The sequence below is a fragment of the Lactuca saligna genome, chromosome 8, assembly GCF_052625555.1.
Source record: "Lactuca saligna cultivar CGN05327 chromosome 8, ASM5262555v1, whole genome shotgun sequence".
In the NCBI taxonomy this organism is placed as follows: domain Eukaryota; kingdom Viridiplantae; phylum Streptophyta; class Magnoliopsida; order Asterales; family Asteraceae; genus Lactuca; species Lactuca saligna.
In genome coordinates this window covers 217,733,446-217,757,304 of record NC_136424.1, presented here as the reverse complement: position 1 = coordinate 217,757,304, position 23,859 = coordinate 217,733,446, and the positions used below count along the sequence as shown (strand labels likewise).

Here is a 23,859-nt window from a genome sequence, read left to right as displayed (position 1 = left end):
TGCGTGGGTCAGGCTTCGGATCCTGGTGAGCATATATGGTTTTCAACCCACAATAATACATTTATTATATTCAATTATCAAACAATCAATCCACATACCCATCCCCATATCTCCTTTATTTTCTCAAGGGTTTACCCTAAGAATCCACAATCCTTCATTCATTCATTCCTAAGGATTTACCTATGGAATTGGCACAAGGTCTATTTGCTACCACGGTTTATACAACAGGCACTACGTCACATAGTCACCAGGGTTCATACAATAGGCACGAATTCACATCGTCACCAAGGTTTATCAAATAGGCACGAAGTTGCATCGTCACCAAAGCTTTACTTAATAGGCACGGAGTCAAATCATCACCAACGCTTTACTTAATAGGCACGAAGTCACATCGTCACCAAGGCTTACTCAATAGGCACGAAGTCACTTCGTCACCAAGTATTCCATTTACCCATGGTCCACCCAACATTTTTGTAGATATAAATACAAGCACAATTTAAGTCATTCAACGCTCGTATAAAAACACCAATTCCAAGCCCATCTCAAATAAACAAATAATATATAACCCATAGCACGTATTTCATAGACAATACTTTATATTTATGTGTTAGAAGAAAGTAGTTATACACTCACTTGATCAGAAGATGATCGGACAGCACTACGGCTTGTAAAAGTAGTATTCTTCAGTAGATCTGGAAGATCTTCACAAAAATCGGGCTCCTCGCGGGCACGGCTCGGGAATTTCACTTCTTGGGATCTTCAGGGCCTCGGGACTTGCTTCGGGGCTCGGGAATGATACTGGGGCTTCGGGATAATTCTTGCACGAAAAACGATGCAAAAACGCGAGAGAAAGAAGAGAAATGAGCAAATGAATCGGGTTGCACTCGACTCCCTTTTATAGGGTCTGGATTTACGATTTACGCTCGGCGTAATCCTACATTACGCTGGGCGTAATGTGGATCAGCTCGCTGACTCCCCCCTTGGATAATATCGAAAATTTATATTTAAATTTAATATCGAAAATATTTAATAAACTTCAAAAATTCATATCTTCTTCATACGAACTCCGTTTTCGTCGTTCTTTATATCACCGCGTAGGTGAGACTACGCTCTACAACTTCCATTTAGACTCTGTCGGCTATTTTTGAATTTATTTTTATTATTTATTTTTAGTAGGCCGGGATAGGAAAATTCCGTTATAAATTCATAACTTCTTTATCCGACGTTCGTTTTCGCCTATCTTTTGTTCGTTTCATTAAAATTCATGAGATCTTGGATTCTCATTTAGATTGTTTCCGCTAAAAACCGTTCGGTCTCAAATCGAGTATTCGGGCTGCATACTGCTAAGTCGAAACTTAGAAAAATCATAACTTCCTCATACGAAGTCAGATTTGGACGTTCTTTTTATGCACGCTCACGGTTTAACGTATTATACAACTTTCATTTATATTGCTAAGGCTAAATATTGCTCTAACGTAAATTCACTTTTTACGTCGCGCTGTGTCGTGCCGGTTCTGTCGCGAAACTTCGACAGGTCATAACTTCTTCGTTATAACTCGGATTTCAGCGTTCTTTATATGTACGGAATCCTTGTAACATATACTACAACTTAGTTAAGATTATTCATTCTAAATAATCTTTTATCAAAAAGTCATTTTTGATGCTTATCGTCTCTAAATTGACTAACCCTGATCTACGGGCGTTACAGTTTGATCTAAAGAGTTTTTTTTTTTGAAACCTCCATAAGTTATGGATATGAAAAAGGTTTTTACAAAAATTGATTAAAAGTTTTTTATGGAGTCACAAAACTTGGTCTTAATGTTTTAAAAAATTCCATAACTTGTTCTTAAGTTATGGAACATGAAAAGTTTTTTTTTTGTTACCTTTTTTTATGAGTTAATTTAGATTGATGAAAAATATTATTTGTTAGTTGTTTTCAATCCATATTAATTTAAAAGAATCTCATAAAAGGTGTTTTTGTAACTTTTCTTCAAGTCACATAAAAGGTCACATTTATGAATCTTAAACTCATAAAGGGCCATAGGTTACACAAAAATGAAGTTTTTTTCCATTAAATTATTTTATGACTCCATAACTTGTCCGGATGTTTAAGAGTCACTTCTTTAAAAGTCTTATTAAAGAATAAGAGGTTACATAAAAGTGAAGAGTCTTCATTTTAATGAACCATTAAACTTAAAGGTTATGAAATGAAAAGTCTTGAATAGTTTCAAAACTTGCCCTCAAGTTTTGGAATTTGTAAAGTTACTATTCATGTATACTTTAATTCCAAATTGAACCCTTAGGATTTTAAAAGTTAAAATTCAAACTTTATGGACTTCATTAAATTAATTAAAGTGTTTAATTAAAAGAGTTAATACCTCCATAAAGACATGGTTTAAGTTTAATTAAATTAATAGTATAGTTTAATTAATAGATTAAACCACCAATTTTTTTAAGTGTTTAAAATACACCCTTATACTATTATTATAATTTTAATTATATAGATATGTATAAGATAAAGTCAATCATACCATTAGTAGGCCTCATTCACGATGCCGGTCTATAATGGGGTATAAGGTTACTACCTATAAAATAACGGTTTAATGGGTGTCCACTCTCACCCACCGCTTTCTTGATTGGTGGAGGGTCGTTAGCCGAACGGGTAGGAAAGGACTATAATTCTCCTTTCATTAAAAGTATAATGATAAATACTAAGTAACTAAACACTTATAAATTCCCAATCTTAGTTACTTAGGAAAATGTGAAGTAGGTACTAACCCATGAAATTATACTTTGTACCTTACCAAGTCGTTAGTAGAGCGCGTGTGGCTAACCGAAATGCTAACAAGGACTAGTAAGAGTGGCAAAGGGTAACTTGGCATTATTATAGATCGGTGGAGCTGTGTGGTTAACCGGCACATCGATTAGGTGATAAACTTATGGGTACCAAGTCAATTTGCATGGTTATTCACACCTTGTTTGTGATCCTCGGCATCCCAGTCACAAACTTGAGAGGGCACAATCGAGATTCAAACATGCCATTGAAAAGTTCAATGTATCTCAAAAGATCTAGGAGTTTCAAATCCAATTAAAACTTAATTATATTTCGTTTTTCATGGTGGAAATTGGTAAATCGTCATTTACCTACCTTCAACTATTTTATAACTTGAATTACGACATCCCTCTTCCAGTTATAAATAGGTTGTTGGGTCCTAGCCTTAATATTTCATATTGGGTGTTATATTAAGGACTTTAAATCAACTAACTTGAATTTCTCCCTTATAGATGTCTCCTTTAGAAAACTATGGTCCTCCTTAATCTTTAGGAACAAGCCATCCTAGTGAATATGATATCCCAAATGGAAATCAAGGTGAAAGATCAATCCCTTTCTTTGTGCATTAGTGGGACTGGAAATCATACTTCATTTCCTCCACCTCCTCCAATAAATCTTACTATCACACAACTTTCAAGATTTGAATAGTTCTAAGTCACTCAATCCCTATTGGCAAGCAAAGTCTATATGTGCTTACATCTTAGAGATTAAGTCACATATTTGCAAGTCGGGAGAGTCGGGTGTCGAAGTCTCGAGGTAACTGGCTGTTGACTTGGTTCTTCAGTCAATCCCTGATGACAGATCACGAGATGACCCTTAATGATCTTACATATTTGCTTAATGATGTTGAATCAGCAATGATTTGGAGCATTGATCCCAAACCTATTTGGACATTGACATTGGTGACACTGGAAGTCCATAAAAACTTTCCCTTCCCAATTGAAAGGGATTGGCCATGGTCAAGTCATTTTGACCCAATGGTAAAGAGAAAGGCTAAGTCTATGATAGCCTCGTGTACCATTTCCAAAGAGTCCATATGTTTACTTTTTCCAATAGGAGCGGCATTGGTTGTGAAACTGCCGAATTTACCTAAAGCCTCATAAGGATGGTAAAGTCAAAAGTTTGACTCTACTTCAGGTAAGGTCCGTTATCTAACTCTATTAAGTATCTTTTGGAGATTCTTAATACATGATGTAATGTAATCACATCTTGATGTTTTTGAAGAATCAAATGAAGCTTAAAGAAAAGATGTGCTGATTCTGATCGCATGGTTCGATGACCAGAATTTTGAGCCAGTGGATAAGAGTTATGAGATATTGCTTAGGACTAGATAAAAACAAAGTTTTCATATGAATTTGCATTGTAAGGATAAGTTTTTCCGCAACTTTTAAAATAAGAGAAAAAGTTTTGATTTTATTTATTTGAAGTATCCTTACAAAAGCATTTGTGAAAATTGTTGTTTATATATTTCCATTGTTAAGCAATATTGGAAAATGAATTTGATTCTTTCATTTGTGGTAGTGTCATAATTTACCAAATAGGGAATGATTCTCATCACCCAAGGTTCAGTTGGATAGAAACTTGGAATCATGCAACTTGTATTGTATGATGAATGAGAATTTTTCATCTTCGGGAAATTTAGACTAATTCCTTGTTCACATGAATATGTGAGTTAAGTGAAGGACAAAGGGATCGGGAACACTTGGGTGTGCGCTGATCAGGTACACCACAAATACTATTCGTCATGATTTACTAAAAGTTTAGTAAATATGGTTATGCTTACAAGTTTAAGAGTAATTCTGAAACATTGGAAAAGTTTCAATGTATGGTAGAATGGATAAGAAGAATCAAATAAGGCAGAGAGATAAAAGTTTCTCCAATCTGAAAAGATGGGAGAGTACTTGTGTATCTTGTTTTATGATTATCTTAGTGATTATGGAACCATATCACAATTGATCCTCTACGGACACCTTAGTGCATCTGTTTGCCTAAGGAGAGGAATCGTGAATTGTTGAAATGGTTAAATCAAAAGATAAATCATACTGCGTTCCAAAATCAAATCTTAGAGTTATATTCCAAGATTGAGCCTAGAGTAAGATGTTTCCTACTCTTTTACATTTGAGATTGGTAAGTCATGATGTTTTGGATAAAACAAGGACCAACTAAGACCAATTGTGTGAAGTGTTTAACTTGATAAGATTTTCCACTAACTCTTGAATATTTGTTTTGTCAAGAAATGGTTCTTGACAAGAGAGTCTTGTATGTCAAGAGGAAAATGGGAGTCTAAAAGATCCTGAAATAATTTCAAAGAACTAATCAATAGTATTGTTAATCACTAGCCCATGACCTTCAGTCCATATGAGTCTGGATTTGTCACTAACCGTGTCTTGTGATTATTGTTTTGACAAATTCAAATGTATAGGAACACTTACACCATAAAATCTAAGTGTCATAAGGTTTCTCTCCGATTCATGAAAATGATGGTGAGGAAACGCTTTCACTAAATGGATTTTAAGTAGATAGCAATTGTAAGAATGACAAAAGGTCTAAACATTATGATTACAGCATCCCTCTTCATAATTGTTTAGACAAACAAGTGAGTTATCTAAGGAAAGGTGTATGATTTTGATAAAGTCTTATCAAAGCAATTGCGTATCAGAAATCTAAACTTTGGTAAGAAAGTAAATAAAGTATTGATTTCTAAAAGTTCAGCTGATCTCTGGATACATGTCAAAGCTAGTGGGAGCATAAATGTTATGCTAGTAAGATAATAATCATTATGCTAGTGGGAGATTGATTATTATGTTAAGTGTTGCAAGTTAGCAATATTAATTATAGAAAATAAAAATTTCAATTTGCCTTGAAATAGTTGTTTTGCTATAATTAAGGGAGAGGATTTTATACTTTAGTGCAATTCTACAAGCTTAGATTGAGATTTTAATCTACTTTACTCAATGATATAAATGAATGTTATGTTGGAATGGTTCAACATAAGGAAATTCTATATATATTGCGTTCTCAAAATTCGATTATGATTACGACATACCTCTTCATAGTTAGAACTATGAGAACATGGCAAATAAATTTTTTATAGCATGAATTGTGTCCCATATTCTTCGGGTATAGGATCGATTACGTGTGCTATAATATTTATCCGTTCTAAATTTTCCAAATGCCTAGGGCATTAAGATGCTGGAAATGACTAAAATGATTAAGCAAATTGTCGAGGACAATCTGAGGTTTACCAAAGATTGGTTGCTCTTGGACAATTAGAAGTATAGAGTAAGGACCATATTGACATATTTTGAAAATAGGCAATTCTTGTTCAAAAGGTGATGCTTAAAATGGGAATATGGAATTGTTTCCATAGGTTGAAGATTAAAAGAACTTAATGCAAAGGAAGATGTTCAAAGGAATGTACATTGAATTTGAGACTTCATTTCCATGGAATTGCTTTCAATTGGAATACTTTGTTATGTCTGTTGCCAAGCCTTTGTGACTTGTGCGCATATTCATTAAAAGAGAATCATTGCATATAAGTTTAGGATCTAACAGATTACAGTAAATGGCAAGAGTTTGGTATTCTTAAATTTACAAAAGGGATTGGGATTGTGAAATGAGCATCATTTGAGTTGTGATCAATTGATCTATTTCACAAAGAAAGGACTATAGGTTAACAAAGTATGCATGCTTGGTGCATGGCATGACTATTGTTTTAATTCAAGTATTAAGTTGATAAACCGAAACGATGAATAATGAGTAATCAATATGGTGCTTAGAGAAAAGGGTTTTTAATTACACTCAAGAGTTTGGGGCCATACATGATTAGTATTATTTTTGTGTTTCACTTTGCATGTTTTGACTTCCAGAATAACTAGGTCATTCTTCCCGAATAACTAAGTTATTCAAACAATCCACAGTTGGTCATATGTTGGAAATAGATATTAATCAACACTATCATGAATTTGGTTTGTATGATTTGTCTAATGTGCATTAGACATAGAAACGGTTTCTGCAACATTTATGAGTACTCATAAGGCTTGAGTATTGAATTCAACCCACGCTCATTTGAATTCACTTTATAGATTTTATTACGAGTGAATCGTGAGATGATAATATCTTATATTCTTCAAACCTAGAGAGATGAGTTGTTAACTATGAGTTGGTTCTACATTGATTGCACGAAAACGCATTGGTAACTCAATGTTATAACATGTGCCTTTGTGTATGATTCAACAAGTAGTCAGTACAAGCATATAAATCGAAGTTTATCCATTCCTTTTACCCTCAAAGGGATAAAAGCGATATATGTGGGCCCCTCGATGATTTAATGATGACAAAACGTAAGTGCTTGGTCGGGCCTGGACTGATTTGATTTATTCAATTAGTCAGTCGTCATAAATTGGAAATCAGGAAACAACAAATGGACAGAGAGAATGATTATAATCCATGTCTCAGTCCATATGATATCTAGAATGGAGGAATATATGATCACTTATCTAATGGACGAGTCATTGATTTGCTCAGAGTTCGACAATGGCTTTTGAGAGCTATGATTGCTAGTCGGGTTATGAAGTCGTACTTGCAATAATAGTTTTAGACTTATCCAAGTGGGAGACTGTTGGATTAGTCTCTAAGTGCATAACTATAATTGGTATATACTTGACCCGACCCGGCATGGTCCATTTGGGTTGCATGGCATCATGCATTTGGATGGACTAAAATGAGAGAAATAACACTTAAGGTTTATTAATATATTTTAAGTTCTAATATATTAATAAGATTATTTAATTAGTATTGATCAAGAATTAATTAAGTGATCAAAAGAAGACTAATTAAATTATGGGTTGATTGTGTAAATCATCCATACTTATATAGTGGGCTAATGCTCCATGGATTATCAAGTTGGGCTAAAACCCATAGGATGCTCCATGGTGTATTTGAACCCATGGATCCAAGGAAATGGAAAGCCATGACAATTAGGGTTTACCCTAATTATGACTAGCTATATAATGATCTTATTATTGAAGAAATCGACCACTAAGTGAAGGAGTGAGGGCAAACCGATTTTAAAGTGTTCTATTTTCTCTCTAAGTTATTCCAAATGCATTTGATGTTGTGTGAACCATTTAAGGTGTCACACTTGGGGCACTAGGCTCTCAAGCTACATGGAATCAATCACCAACAAAGAGGTATGTTATTCTACTAGATTTTATATTATTTTTACTTAATAATATGCTAGTTAGGATAAATACCTTGGAAATTGATATTTGCATGTATAATAGAGAAAACATAGATCCAAGGTATTTAGGGTTGCATGTACACCATAGGAGTGTTAGAATGCTCAAAACCCAACACTTATGTGCCGGAGGGAATCTGCGAGGTTATAATAGACAAGGCTGTTAGGAACTCCCCAGGGACTCTGCCCCGGGAGAGGGCTGGGGGTGATGCATGGTGGTTGAAGGCGGAGGGTGGCAGCTAAGCCACCCGACCGGAGTCTAGGGTGGTGTCTGAGCCAAATGGAAACATCCATCTCCATGGAGGAGATATTGTTCAATTTATAGGGGACAATTAGGCCAAGGGGAATTAGGTTAGGTCTTGGGCTAACTCAATTCAAGACCATCTAGCAAGGAATTGGTCAAGGCCGCCTAAGGGCACTGGGCGAGGCTGGTGGGCGCACACCAGGAAAGGCAGGTGAACGTACACCAGGAAAGGCTGACAAGGAAGCGCTAGGCAAAGGAGCTCCAGGTCAAGCTGACATAAGAGCGCCAGGAAAGGTTGGAAGGAGAGTGCCTAAGCAAGGATGACATGGGAGCATCAGACAAGACTGGCACGCCAGAGCTATCTAAGACATGTTAATGGACCTAATATCATCAAGTCCCTCCAGTACGATGTTATTGGTACGTGGCCAATGACATTGGACTAGACCCAGTCATATAAATTGTGTGTCATTAAGTCCCCTTAGTCTGATGTGATTAGATTGTTGATAATCAGATCGGACTAGACAAAGGACCAATGCATTAAATAATAAATGAAACAACCGAACCTTGCCCACGAGAGTCAAGGTGATGTGCAGTGAGCCAAGCATGGGCTTACTTAATGATCTTTCCTTGTCAAGAGTACGATCTGGTCGATGAGATGCAATGTAGCTGTTGTTGCAATTACGTAGAGCAAGGTTGCTGATGATGTTATGCGGAGCGGGGCTGCTATGTGAAAATGATGTCGATAAGGCGCCGAGCCAAGGTAGCCAACATAGTCTACTTTACATGCATCGATGACCATTCTGAATGTGTTTCCTGCTTAGGTTATACCTCGCTGGATTCCCCCAGTCTGATTGCAATTACGTAGCACGGGTAGTCGTATCAGGCTATGGTGAATAAGGCGGGGTTGCTATAACAATACGTAAAGAAGTCATTGGCATTATAAAAAGTAGCAATACTCTTGTTTGAGATGGATGTTTTCAAACCGATAAGCCATAAAGTTATTGACCGTAATATAATTGGCAGAGGTTATAGGTAGGGGATACGTAGCGTGATTGTTGCCGAGAGCCAACCAACAGAGATGTTAAGGGATACGCAGCAAGGATATAGGTAGGGGTTGTGCAACAAGACCATTGTCAAGAGCCGTGCAACAGAGGTGTTGAAGGATAAGCGGCGAGGCTATAGATAAGGGTTGCACAACAAAACCACTTTTGAGAGCCAGACAACATAAATGTTGAGGGATAAGCGGTGAGGATATAGGTAGGGGTTGCGTAGCAAGACCTTTGTCAAGAGCCAGGTAACAGGGATGCGGTGAGGCTATAGGTAGGGTTGTGCAGCAAGACTGTTTCTGAGAGCCAAGTAATAGAGATGCTGAAAGGTTGTAGGTAACAAGGTTGTTGTCGTGATAACCTTCTTGCTAAAGAGTAACCTCACTATAGCAAGATGTAGTGTAGAGAATGCTTTATTGATCATCCGAGCACAAGTAGACCATGATGATTGTAGGAGAAGAAACACAAAAAGCATGGTGATAGGCATGGTATGAAGTTATGATGCACGACTTACGGTGCGGGATGATGCGCGACTTATATTGTGCGGCTTAGAAGAATAGCTTGGGCTTAGCAGCCATGCTCATGGATATGTCATGTGGGAGAGCCTCGCATCATGCGGAATAGATTGGGCTTAGCAGCCAACGATTGTAGATACATCACACGGGAGAGTATTGCGTGAAATCATATACACAAAGGTTACAAGCATTTGAACCTTCTTATTGGAGCATGCCGCTATAATGGAGTCGGGCTAAGAAGCCAGGCGACTCGAGGCAAGGGTGCCGAACCTTGCAAGCGGAGCTTGCCGCTAGAATGGAGTCGGGCTGAGAAGCCAGACGGAGCTTGCCGCTCAAGCCAAAGGTATTGAACCTTGACGGCGGAGCTTGCCGCTAGAGTACAAAGGCCATATCATCTCTTTCAACCGATCTAACTTAATCGTTGGAGCCTGCTCCCGGGACACATTCCTTGGGGTGGTTCTAACGACCTGGTATGTTGTGACCTCACAGATTCCCTCTGGCGTAGAAGCATATCCTTAGAGTAGGTGGTCAGAGCCGATGTCGCATCTGGCACTTTTTTTTATGTAAAAGAATAGCAAAATGTGTGAAAATATTTTGCAATGGTGACGATTTTTGGCTATTATGTAACTAAAACATTACTGAAATTTGATTAATGACCTTTAGTGACGCAATTAACTAAATCCGTGACAAAACATTATTTTTTAACCAGTGACCATAGGTTGTTTTATACTAGTTATAAAACGCATGAAATTGTTGGGTGTGTTTAATAATCAAAAGCGTATTACACATTCTTCGACTACCGTCATTGTTTGGTTTTAGGAGGACAGACACGTCACAAAGGAAATTTTAAATTCGAAGAAATGACATATTTTGTCATTAAAACTTGATCGCAAAAATTTACGAAATGAACGAGGTTTTGGAAAATTGAAAATTTCGAGACCTAAACAGTAGAATTTAGGGATCGATTAGGAGCTCCAACCACGGGCGGAGCCAAGATTTTTTTAATAAGGTGGGGCTTACAGAGTAACAACATACTAAAATATATTTTATCTTCAAATAATAATAAAAAGTTTTTAAATTTGAAAAAAAATGACAAATAAAAGGATTGTCTAAATAAAACTTACAATGTTTTTTTGTCCGGTTTTCACATATGGATCATACATTCTTAAAATAAGGAATGAATCTAAAAAAACGATAATATAATTATAGATATCCAACTATATTTACAGTAGTTTAGTAATAAAAATATAAGAGATGAAAAATAACCTACATATATAAATTAAGTGTGTGTGTGTGTGTATATATATATATATATATATATATATATATATATATATATATATATATTTGTAATGTGAATATATCTGCTAGAAAGTTATTACAAAGTAGGTATTACAATATTTCTCTCACTAGACTAATCTTTAACGTTGTTACATAATAGAGAGCCACTCACTTCCTATTTATAGGAAAAGTTCAACCCATTACACATTCCTAATAGGATAAACCTACATCACATACAAGGAGAACTTTGCACCCTAACATTCTCCCCTTCGATGTTATGATTGGATGTCATGGATTCAATATCCAAACGAGCACCAAGCGATCAAGACCAACTCCCCCTCGAAGTAACATCGATCTTCAAATTCGCTTTGAAAAGAATATCCAAAAAGCTTTCGAATACTCATTTCAATTTCTCCCCCTTTTTATAAACAACAAATGATTATAAAACGCCAAATGTGTATGAGAAATGTTCGAGGAATAATCCATACGAAACTCCCTCTCGATGTGTGACAAAAACTTTGATCTTGAAGGATGAGTTTGGATGAACAGTAATGAACTACAAATTTTCCACTCAAATAACATATGGGTCAATGAACAGTGAAGTTTGATTTCGAACAACCAGTAACGTTCAAGATCATTTTGGAATCCATATGAGAATTTGTATGAATTCCTTGAAAATCCATTTCCCATTTCTAATACATCAATCAAACATTAAAGAACCAACTTCATATCCTTGAGAACTATATGAACACTTAGGTTCTTAGGTTGGAACTAAGAAATTTCCAAATTGCACATTATATCTCCCATAAATTTTCTTCGCCTTTTCTCCAAGATATAACTTTATCATCATGTTGAATTTTAGAATCTTCAACAATTTTGGCTTTGGAATTCGATACCATAGCAACATTTGATGAGTTTTGCTTAGGAACCCAAATTTTTCTTCACAGATTTCGACATCAAACCAATGTTTGATGAATTTTTCTTGGTTAATCAAATTTTCTTGACTTTGATATTCTTCTTCTTGTTGTTCTTGTTCTTCTTCTTCTTCTTCTTCTTCTTCTTCTTCTTCTTCTTCTTCTTCTTCTTCTTCTTCTTCTTCTTGGATCTAGAAGTTTTGAATCCAAAAACATCATTCTTCACAACTTCAACTTTGCAGTTTTGACTCATATCCTTTGGAGTTTGATACATTTGAACATCTAGAATTGAAGGCTTTCTATAAGGCATCATTCCTTTAAATGAATCACAAGAATACAAACAATTATCGGTTTTGAACTCTAATCGAACAAAAACTTTGACCACTTCATGTGAATTGCTTTGAATCTCCTTTGTCTTGAACCTCAAGAACATCATGAACCTGATGAACTTATTCAAGAATATCTTCAATAAATTCAAGAGCATGAAGATCATTTGGATCTTCAATCAGAGAAACATGTATTTCTTTATAAACAATTCTTTTTTCTCTTCCTTCTTTTTTATTTCCTACCGAAGTTATCATATTCATTGTTATTCAATAAAAAAAATTTATCTTACAAAGAGGTTGAAATATCAACTCCCGATATAAAATCAAAGTATTCCATGTAATCAACCTCCTCTAAAAAATAACCCATAATATTGTTATTCATTGATTTTGTACTTGACATCATCAATCATCACGGTCCAATAATCATAATCCAAATATTCCATATTTGATGAATTAACAAAAAGACCACAAGAACTTGAATATTTCTAGAGAGAGAAACTGGATTTGAAAAAAAATCTCTAGAGAAAGAAAGAGAATTTGAATGAACATCTAGAGAGAGAAAACAAAATTGATCATAATTCTGGAGAGAGAACACAAAAATCACATGAATTCTAGAGAGAGAAAATCGAATATAAATCAGGATCAAAGAATTAATTCGATTTCTAGAACAAAAAACTCTCTCAAAAAAATACTTACAACATAAAGTTTGATTAATGATTCACCAAATCAAAAATATCATCATGTATCAATTTCTTGAAAACTTCAAGAACCCTTTCTGATACCACATGTAAGATCGCGAGATCGACGACGAATGCGGAAATGTAATGATTATGTGAATCAAACAATATCAAGAACACAAGAAGTAAATAAAACAGTTTAAACTCTCATTAGTTTAGAATGTTATTACAAAGTGGGTCTTGCGATATTTCTCTCACTAGACTAAGCTCTCATGTTGTTACATAAATGGGTGTCACTCACTTATTATTTCTAGAAAAAGCTCAACCCATTACGCATTCCTAAAAAGCTAAGCCTTCATCACATCTAAGGAGAACTTTATACCCTAACAAAAGGTTTAAGTGGTGAACTATGGTAACAGAGACAATGTAAAAGGACTAATTATGTAAATTTGATTTTTTTTTTTTAGATACATGATTAAAACTCCAACGGTCTAACTAAAGGGCTTAGTCAACTATGGTGGACTTATTAAAATAGAAGGGGATTAGGATTAGGGGGTTGAACAACGGACAACCCCGATACTCATTCTGCCACCGGCTCCAACACATCGAGAGCTTTCCCTAGGGGCCGGAGTTATCCTGACGGTAGCAAGAGTAACAATACAGTTTATAATGCTACCTCATCCAGTATAGTAAGCAAAATCCTACGAAAAGAAAAGGAGGGATACGAAATAACCATAGCGGATGCATCAAATGGACGTCAAGTGGTTGATATTATCCCTCCGGGGCCAGAACTTCTTGTTTCAGAAGGCGAATCTATCAAATTTTAGCAACCGTTGACAAGTAATCCTAATATGGGTGGATTTGGTTATGGAGATGCAGAAATAGTACTTCAAGATCCATTACGTGTACAAGGCCTTTTGTTCTTCTTAGCATCTGTTACAAACATGTAGTCAATTTGATAAGGATCGAGTGACATTACTTCTTCGACCCAAACCAAGGAATCCCTTAGATATGATGCAAAATGGATCTTGTTCTATCCTTGATCAGAGATTTCTCTATGAAAAAGACGAATCGGAGTTTGAAGAGGGGGACGACGGCAACAGATAGAGGAGGATTAATTCAATCACATAGTTTGGGCTCAGACACCTCCAAATTCCTTATGAATCAAAATTTATGTCCAAAGCCGAAACTGCATGAGTTACTGACATTGATGAGGAGCACCATTATTGTAACCGAGGCAATAAAATTTCTACAAATAAATCTGCTTGATCTTACAAATGTACCTGAGATTCCAAAGCGTGAACTTCCTGGCTTATCGACCTTCCTAAAGCAAAACTACCAGACTTACATGCGATTCCTAGCTAAGCATGCCCCATTTGATTCCCAATGACTTTCCGTTTGTGGCGTTGTCACTCTGTATTAAAGTTCCACCACTAGTGTTATCTTTTTTTTTTTTTTTTTTTTTTTTTTTTTTTTTTTTTTTTTTTATGTCCTTTACGTATGTTTTACTACATTATGGTGTAATATCTTTCTAATATTTAGAACATCATTTACTATGTAAATGATATTGATATCATGTACTATGTAAATGATGTGCTTCCATGATCCATTCACATCTAAATATGACCGATTGTCTGACTCAGGGCCGATCCAAATTAAAGAAAAAAAAAGGTCTCTAAAAAACAAATATAATAAATTTTAAAAAAAAAGTATTATTTATTATTCAGTATAGACATGTTCAATTAGCAATAACAAGCAAGCTAAACCAACTTTACGTTCTAAAAATTATTTAGATAATAAGTTTTTTATATATATACGCTACATAGCCCATAAATTTTGGACCCCTGGAGATGTGGGCCCTGAACGGTGGCCGGGGTTCGGCCACTAAAGATTATGTTTTAGGACTCTCCAAACAATATTCATGGACTGCTTTGTCGCCTTCCTGAAGCATGCCTGATCTTTTTTTATCGCCAGAAAGGGAACATCTCGGAACTCAAGTTCATAACAAGAATCGATATTCTTTATCTTAGTACTGCTGTATTTTCATCAATTAATAAAGGAATATCTTTTCTTTTTAGATTTTGCACAAAGAGACATCAGAAAAACAAAATCTACCCAACTTTACATGATTAGAACCATGACTATTTCCCACATATGACAAGCATAAAAGAGTCCAAATCATCCTTTATATGAATATAAATAAGTCAACTCCGAAAAGATAATTACGAAAGTAGCCGGCTTGTTACATATTCAAAGAAAACGTTAACAGTTTCTGAAACGCCTGTTTGAAAGCTATCGATTAGAACAAGATAAAACTTTCCCTAGGACTTAACGTCTCGTTACTATAAATAGTAAGCCTTTGAAGAAAACTAGAAATTACCAAACAGGAAGATGAAACTTATAGCAGCATTTTGCCTTTTGGCGCTGTTTGGTTTAACCAATGCCGATATTCAAGCAGACAAGCTTTACGAGTTGCTAAAAGCAAAAAGATCAAGAAACTCGCCTGTTGTTAATACATGGTCAGCAACAGATGAAGCTACGAACGAATACTCTCCAGTTTACATTCCACCTCAAGATGGTCTTGCAGAACAAGACAAGATTGGGTCATTGCCTGGTCAACCATCAGGCGTTGACTTTAATCAGTATTCTGGATATGTTACTGTTAATCCAACTGCTGGCAGAGCTCTTTTCTATTATTTTGTCGAGTCTCCCACCGATTCTTCGAATAAACCCTTGGTTTTATGGCTTAATGGAGGTACTTTTCCAATTTCATGTTTATTTATTGCATCAGCATATTTCATCAAAAGCCTTTACAATTACTTTTTTTTCAAATAATTTCAATCTGTGTCGTTCAACAGGACCAGGATGTTCGTCCATGATTGGAGCCATGTCGGAATTAGGACCTTTCAGAATCACTAATGATGGAAAAAGTCTCTTCAGAAATGACTATGCATGGAGCAATGGTTAGATTATATTCCAAGTTTACTATTCTATTGCTTATTCAACATAACGTAATGAATTAACATGAAAAATGATATGTGCAGTTGCAAATATGCTGTTTCTGGAGTCTCCAGCTGGAGTAGGCTTCTCGTATTCCAACACGACGTCTGATTATGATCATGCTGGTGACAAGAACACTGCAGATGATGCTTACATTTTTATCGTAAACTGGCTTGAGAGATTCCCTCAATACAAAACTCGTGATTTTTACATTACTGGAGAAAGCTACGCTGGACATTATGTTCCTCAACTTGCTTTAAACATCGTTTTTAACAACAAGAAAACAAACCAAACCATCGTCAACATCAAAGGCATCGCTGTATGTTCAGTTCATACAACATCTTGTAGATTTGCAAATAAATAGGGTGTATTATTCACATATGGAAATTAATCTTTGTGTAAAATTTGCAGATAGGAAATGCATGGATTGATGATGAAACGAGTGAGAAAGGTATGTACGATTATTGGTGGACACATGCTGTAAATTCAGATGCGACACATGATGCGATTTTGAAATACTGTGACTTTGCGAACGAAACTTCGACTGATATGTGTGACAAAAGTACCGATAAAGCATGGGATGAAATGGGAAATGTCGATATATACAACATCTATGCGCCAATTTGCTTGAACCCTGATCTAAGGAATGCTTCTACCACTGGTTCTGTAAGTCTTCTATAAAAAAAAATTTAATCACCATGTGATGAGCAAAATGTTCAGACAAAAAAATGAAGGGGAGAAAATCATCATTGTTTCATCATGTATCTTTCAGATTAACGATTTTGATCCATGCTGGCAATATACCCTTGTAAACTATCTCAATAACTCTGCTGTGCAAAAGGAATTACATGTGAAACCGACATCATGGGATGTATGCAGGTAACCTTAGATGAATCTCATAAAACTAATTATACGAACCTGATTAATGATTATTCGATAATTGACTGTAAATTCCAAATTACGATGCATGCAGTGATGTTATCCCGGGATGGAATGACAGTCCAGTTACCATCCTGCCGACAATCAAGTATCTGATTGAAAACGGCCAACGGATATGGGTATTCAGGCAAGCGTTCAACAGTATATACTTTGTTTTAGAAATGAGAAATGGATTCTTTACATTGAAATTGAAGATGACATATAATTATCATATATAATTGATCATTTGTTTATTCTACAGTGGGGATACAGATGCTAGAGTTCCGATTACTTCTTCTAGGTACTCAGTCAACGCACTCAATCTTCCTATCGTGACAGCTTGGAGACCATGGTACCTCAACAAGGAGGTGATCATTGAAATTTCTATCTTATCGACTTTATTGTTGCAAACAAGAAAAATATACTTGTATATAAAATGACATTGTTAAGACTATATCTTACATGTCTGAATGTTAATAGGTTGGAGGGTATTTGGAGGCATACCAAGGACTGCTTTTGATAACTGTTAGGGGTGCAGGCCATACGGTTCCAAGCTACCAGCCGGAGCGAGCATTGACCTTGTTCTCATCGTTCCTTGGAGGAATGCTTCCTCCATCTTCATAAACTTGTCTTTTTTTTTTAAGTCTTGACTCTTGATAGCTTTTCATATGAACAAGCTTGAGCAAGCTCAGATGTCGAATAATTTGGGTTTCCTGCACTGAATGTTTTTAATTTTTATTTCAAATTTCTATTGTATTTGTTATTTTAGTTGAAAGAATGTTATATCCTTTTTTGAATTTTTGAAGAAGGATAATTATCGTGATTGTAAACCATCTACTGTTTGTCGATAAGTTAATAACCAAAATCTTATATATATAAACTGAATTCTGAAACACTAAAATGTTCCATGCAAATAGTTGTGGGACACATTAGTAAGTTGGTTCATAGGATATTTGCCTATTGACGTCAAAGTTATTAGAGAATTGTATTTCTCATAACAGAAGATTGCATTAATCGACAATATAAATACCTTGGCAAATATTATAAAAGTAATAATTTTTTAAGGCGTAATTGGGAAAAACCGTATTACTCTTTTCTTTTTTTGTTGTCTCTAGCAATAATTTTTACGTAGAATTCATATTTTAATCCATTTAACAAATTTAATGGTTTCTGTTATCTTTTTTTACAAAATTAGTCTTAAAATTATATTTAAAGTCCAAATTTGGCCCTATAGTTTGCAAAAAATTACACATGTCAAAAACTCGGTTTTATGTTTTTTTAAGTTCTTTATTTTTATTTTTAGTCAAAAATAAACATGGTTTTATATTTTTTTTTCCGTTTCTTTTATATTCTTTCTATTTTTTGTACTTTTTAAATTTTTTTAGTTTTTTCTTTACTTTTGTTTTTTAGTTATTTCCTATTTTAATAATTATAAATCATAAATATCACACATTGAATCAAAATAAAAAAATAGAAAAACCATAAATTACCCAAATTATATATATATATATATATATATATATATATATATATATATATATATATATATATATAGAAAAACAAAAAAAAAAAAAACTCAAACACCAAAAATATAATACACTCTAATATATTCATACCTTTACATTTTTTTGAAAAATATCAAAAGAAATTATCAAATTGACGAAAAAAAAATGTAAAAAAACAAAAAAAAACTAAAACAAAAACAAAAAAAACTACGAAATAATATGAAAAAATATGAAAAATATAAAGATATATAAAAAAGATATTCATACACTTTACACTTTTTGAAAAATATCAAAAGAAGTTATCAAATTGATGAAAATAAATATAAAAAAACAAAAAAATATACAAAAAATATAAAAACAAATATAAAAAAACAAAAAAAAATATAAAAGCATGTTTAGTTTTTACTAAAAAATAAAAATAAAAGAAAATATAGAAGTTTAAAAAAAAACATAAATCCAAGTTTTGGACATATAGTGTAACTTTTTGCAAACCACATACACCAAATTTGGACTCTAAATGCAATATTAGGACATATTTTGGAAAAAAAATAATAGAGTTAATTATGAAACTTATTAAGTGGTCTAGAATAATAACTCTATGTAAAATTAGTGGTCACAGCCAACGAAAAAAATAATAAAGCTTTTTCCAATTACTCATAAAAAAGTTAATGTTTTTAGGTTATTCTAAATACATATTACAAATAATTGAAGTAAATGCTAAATCCAACAACGAGCTACAATGTACAGTAAGATTGGAAGGAGTGGGAGGGAAAGTTCTCTCACTTTTGGTGGATCATACCCTTCTTTCTCTCACTTTCATTTCCCTCACCTAAAAGTCAAGAAGTGGGAGGGAAGTTTTTCCCTCACTTTTTTTTTTTTAAATAAAATTAATTTTTTTATTTATAATTTTTAAATTAATATCAAACATACAATTTAATTAAAAATAAAAAGCATTTCATTAAGTAAAATAAAAATTACATTAACCCTAATATTTAAATAAGTAGAAAAAAAAATCAAACAAACTACAACATATTAAAAATTATTAATTAATATCCTAATTTTATTTAAACCTAGATACGTCACTCGGAATCATCGTCTTCGTCCTCGCCTTGATCATTTGAATCATTCTCCCAGCGTCACTCGCGTCGTCGGAATCTTCACTCTCGACGAACATATTAGAATCCTCGTCTGATTCGTCAAACAAATCATCATCATGAGATAACTTGTGTGGGGGATGAATATGAGCCCCTATAAATGTGCTCCACCAAATCAGCACGAAGGGCCTGATGATGGCCGCGATTGTGTACTTCTCTTCTATTCACCCTATACTCTTGTGTACCAACGGCTACTCCTTCGACATTTGGCAAAACTTCATTTTCGTTGTATCGGCATATTGCTGTTCCTTCATCTTCAAGAATCATATTATGCAATATGATACATGCATACATTACGTGTTGTAACCTTTTCACCTCATATGACCTTGCCCCGACCGTTAGTACTTGCCAACGTCTCTTAAGTACACTAAATGCTCGCTCCACATCCTTCCTAGCTGACTTTTGCACCTCTTTAAAGTTTTTCCTTTTCGGGTCGTTAGGACATGTAAACGATTTCACAAAAACAAACAAGGGATGATATATACCGTCAGTAAGATAGTATCCACGCTTATATGCTACCCCATTTGATTGAAAAGGTACATCATGTAACTTTCCAAGGTAGATATCGTTGAACGAAGGCGACTGGTCTAGCACGTTGATGTCATTGTTTACACCAGCTGGACCAAAGAATGCATGCCATATCCAAAGATCATGTGATGTGATAGGCTCTAGAATGATCGTCGGCTCTTTGTGGTCGCCTCTCATCCATGTTTGCCTTCATGAACCGTATACAATTGGTGGATATCGTTGATAGTTGGTTTATGCAAATATCGTTGCCCGTAAACCAAACAGATCGCTTTGCAGAACTTGTACACAGAGTCCCTCACGGTACGCTCTGACATCCTAAAATACTCATCCCATTTGTCTGCGCCCATGCCGTATGCTAGCTGACGAATTGAAGCCGTGCATTTTTTAATGGGAGAGAAACCTTTTATTCCCCTTGCATCAATTTTCCAGTGGAAATATGGAAAGTGGAAATATGGAAAACGGTCTTCCAAATCGCCAACAATACGTAAAAATAGTTACTTCCTCATCCGGAACCGACGTCGAAACTTTAAAGTGTAGACGGCGTCATCTGCAAAATAATCTTCTATAAGACGATCGTGTCCGGCTTCGTGATTTCTACGTAACGGCGGCTTTCTTAGGTTAGGTCGTGCACGTGATGTTTCACCAAGTCGGTTTTGATGGTATGCAACTGTTTTCGCCATGACGGAACCGATAAACTTAGTCTCCTCTACTGTTGTCGAATCAGATGATGAAGATGATAACATTTTGAGTAATATTTTTTAGAGAGAAATATAGATTATGGTTTAAAAAATGATAAAATGTTTGAGTATTTATAGATTAAGAAAAGGGAAGGAAAAAAGAATATATATATATATATATATATATATATATATATATATATATATATATATATATATATATATATATATATATATATATATATATGTTAACGGCTATATAGCCGTTTGAGTAAAAAAGAAAAAAAAATCATCGGCCAATAGTTAGAAGACAGAGAGAGAGAGAGCGGGACTCTCTCCCCCCACTTGCCTCCCGTGGTTCCTTTCCCGCACCCATGGTGCGGTGTGCACAGGTGTGGGATCGGTTCCCGCTCATTTCCATTACCCCATTCCGTCCGGCCTAACACGCAACAAATATAGGATTCAAATTCCTAACTTTCTGATTTGGATTTGAATGGACCACAAATCATGCGGTCCAAAAAAAAGAAAAAAAAAACTATTTTTTAGATTGGTTTGTGAGTAATACCATTTAATCCAAAATAATAATAATAAATTAGTAATAAAGACCAAACATAATTTAAAAACAAAACTTGAAAAATGGTCCCTGTAGTTTCCGAAAATATCAAGTTTAGTCCTTAAGTTCAAAAAACCTCACAAATGGTCCCTGTGGTTTCAAAACTTTTAACAAATGCTCCTTCCGCCTAACTCCGTCAGCTTTCTACTGTTAAGTGAGGGGCATTTTCATCATTTCAATACACAGGGACCATTTATGATGTTTTCTCTATTTAAAAAAAAAAGAGAATATATATATATATATATATATAATTAAAGGCCCTCTCTCTCTCTCTCTCTCTCTCTCTCTCCACAAAATACTCTCATTCTTCACCTTCTTTGTTTCTCTCATCGCTACCCGTCCCCCCCCCCCAAGACAAACGTCGGCTGCTGCCATCGTCTTCTACAATCAGCCACCTACCGTCGGTCATTGTCTTCTTACTCTGCCTCGGCTGCACCTAGTCGCCGACCAATCACAACCAACATGCCTTCTCTCCTACCAGAAAAGAACCAACCACAAAACCTAATCCACCTCACCGGAAAATCGCAAAAATCACCAAAACATCCACTTGCTCCTTCTGATCACAAAAATCGCCACAACGACTGCATCGAACATCGGCAGTGAGAGATAGTGACCAGAACGGATTTAGGGTTTTTTTATCCACCACAAAACATAGAAAAGACAGAAGGGAAAAGTTGCAATGCATGTCAGAGGTGGTGGGGAAAAGCACAGGTCGATTCAAACCACTTCTCAGGGGGAGATCAATTTGAGGTCGCCAGTGCAAATGCAAATCGATCCTAGGATGAACAACTATACACAAATCGATTTCTAGAAGTGAAAAAAACACACGCATTCATTAAGTGAAATCAATGAAAACGAAGGTGAAATCTGAAGGGGGTCTTCAATATCATTCGATACCTCCTGAAATCGATGAACCTCGTCCTTGTAGGCTAACAGAGATATATGATGATTTTTAGTCCTATAAACAAACATAGAAATTCAATTGTTTTTGCATACCAAACCCAGAAAATCAATTTTTTTTTTGTGTGTGTGTATTAAAGAGCAAACCCAGAAAACCGAGTGTGTTGATGGAAATTGTGGTGGTGGTGTTTTTCCCCATATTCAATATCCCTCGTTCTTCCCTTAATCGTTGGTGAAGCCAGGTATAGCAAAAGATATGTTGGTGGTGGTGGTGTGGGTTTGATTTTTGTTTTTGGTGGTGGTGGTTCCAATTGGGAAGATGACGTTCGGAGAGAGAGAGAGAGAGAGAGAGAGAGAGAGAGAGAGAGAGAGAGAGAGAGAGAGAGGTTGGGGCCCTTTAATTAAAAATTATATATATTTTTCTTTTTTTTTTTAATAGAGAAAACCTCATAAATGGTCCCTGTGTATTGAAATGATGAAAATGCCCCTCACTTAACGGTAGAAAGTTGACGGAGTTAGGTGGAAGGACCATTTGTTAAAAGTTTTGAAACCACAGGGACCATGTGTGAGGTTTTTTGAACTTAGGGACTAAACTTGATATTTTCAAAAACCACAAGAACTATTTTTGAAGTTTTGTCTAATTTAAAAAATGGCTAATGCCATAAAAGCCCTTAAGTTTTTCTGAAATATTCGGTTTTACCCTTTTACATAATTTGTGTTCAATTATGTCAAAAATTTACATAAATTTTTATGTTTTTACCCTTTTAAGAGTATAAGGTATGAGTCATGTTGCATCTCGTTGTTGCTGAGGTGGAGCATCCTCAGCGCCGTTAAGAAGCATCAACATCACCCCTTCTTCTTGGTGTATCTAGTTGTGTTGCTTCTTGTCGTGACTATGACTAGATGCAATGTGGTTTTCTATTGGTTGCACAAATTCTCTCTCTATCTCTCTCCTCTTAACATGGTGTTATAACACCATGAACATCACCCTCTATTCTTGTTGCATCTTGTCATAACATCACTTCAAGTTGTCAATACCATATGTTCTAAGCGGTTACCCGGTTAACTTAAAGAGGTGGCATGCCACATAGGTTGTGAAAGGGACTTCTTCGGCTGACTAGGCGCTCATTTCTCCCTAGATTATAAAATATCGTGCATTGATGTAACAACAACAACGCGCCTTATAAGTAGGCTGAGAAAGTATTTGATTTTATTAGTCTAACCAGTTTTTATAAATTCATAAAATGTTGATTACTATTATTACCTCTAACCTTTTAATACAAATGCATAAAATGCTATTATTATTATTATTACCTTTATTTTTACATTGATAATTTTAATTAGTTTGATTATTATTATGTATAAATATATTTTTTAAATAAGTTATATATATATATATATATATATATATATATATATATATATATATATATATATATTTATATATATGAAAAAAAACATCATAAACGGTCCCTATGGTTTCTCCAAA

General features: G+C 34.9%; 2 protein-coding genes across 2 annotated transcripts; one reads left to right on the top strand and one right to left on the bottom strand.

Annotated features, from left to right (window-relative positions):
- Positions 1 to 15,389: 15,389 nt before the first annotated feature.
- LOC145010820 (serine carboxypeptidase 1-like) lies at positions 15,390 to 17,706 on the top strand. Its single transcript, XM_078969370.1, has 8 exons — positions 15,390 to 15,830; positions 15,934 to 16,038; positions 16,120 to 16,394; positions 16,487 to 16,741; positions 16,848 to 16,954; positions 17,049 to 17,141; positions 17,256 to 17,361; positions 17,474 to 17,706. Exons 1-8 carry the CDS (start codon positions 15,467 to 15,469, stop codon positions 17,615 to 17,617), a joined length of 1,449 nt encoding a protein of 482 aa, XP_078825496.1. The 5' UTR covers positions 15,390 to 15,466; the 3' UTR covers positions 17,618 to 17,706.
- Positions 17,707 to 19,709: 2,003 nt separating this feature from the next.
- Positions 19,710 to 20,357, bottom strand: LOC145010493 (uncharacterized). The gene has a single exon (XM_078969027.1). The coding sequence runs from the start codon at positions 20,355 to 20,357 to the stop codon at positions 19,710 to 19,712; it is 648 nt and encodes a 215-aa protein (XP_078825153.1).
- Between the last annotated feature and the right edge of the window lie 3,502 nt (positions 20,358 to 23,859).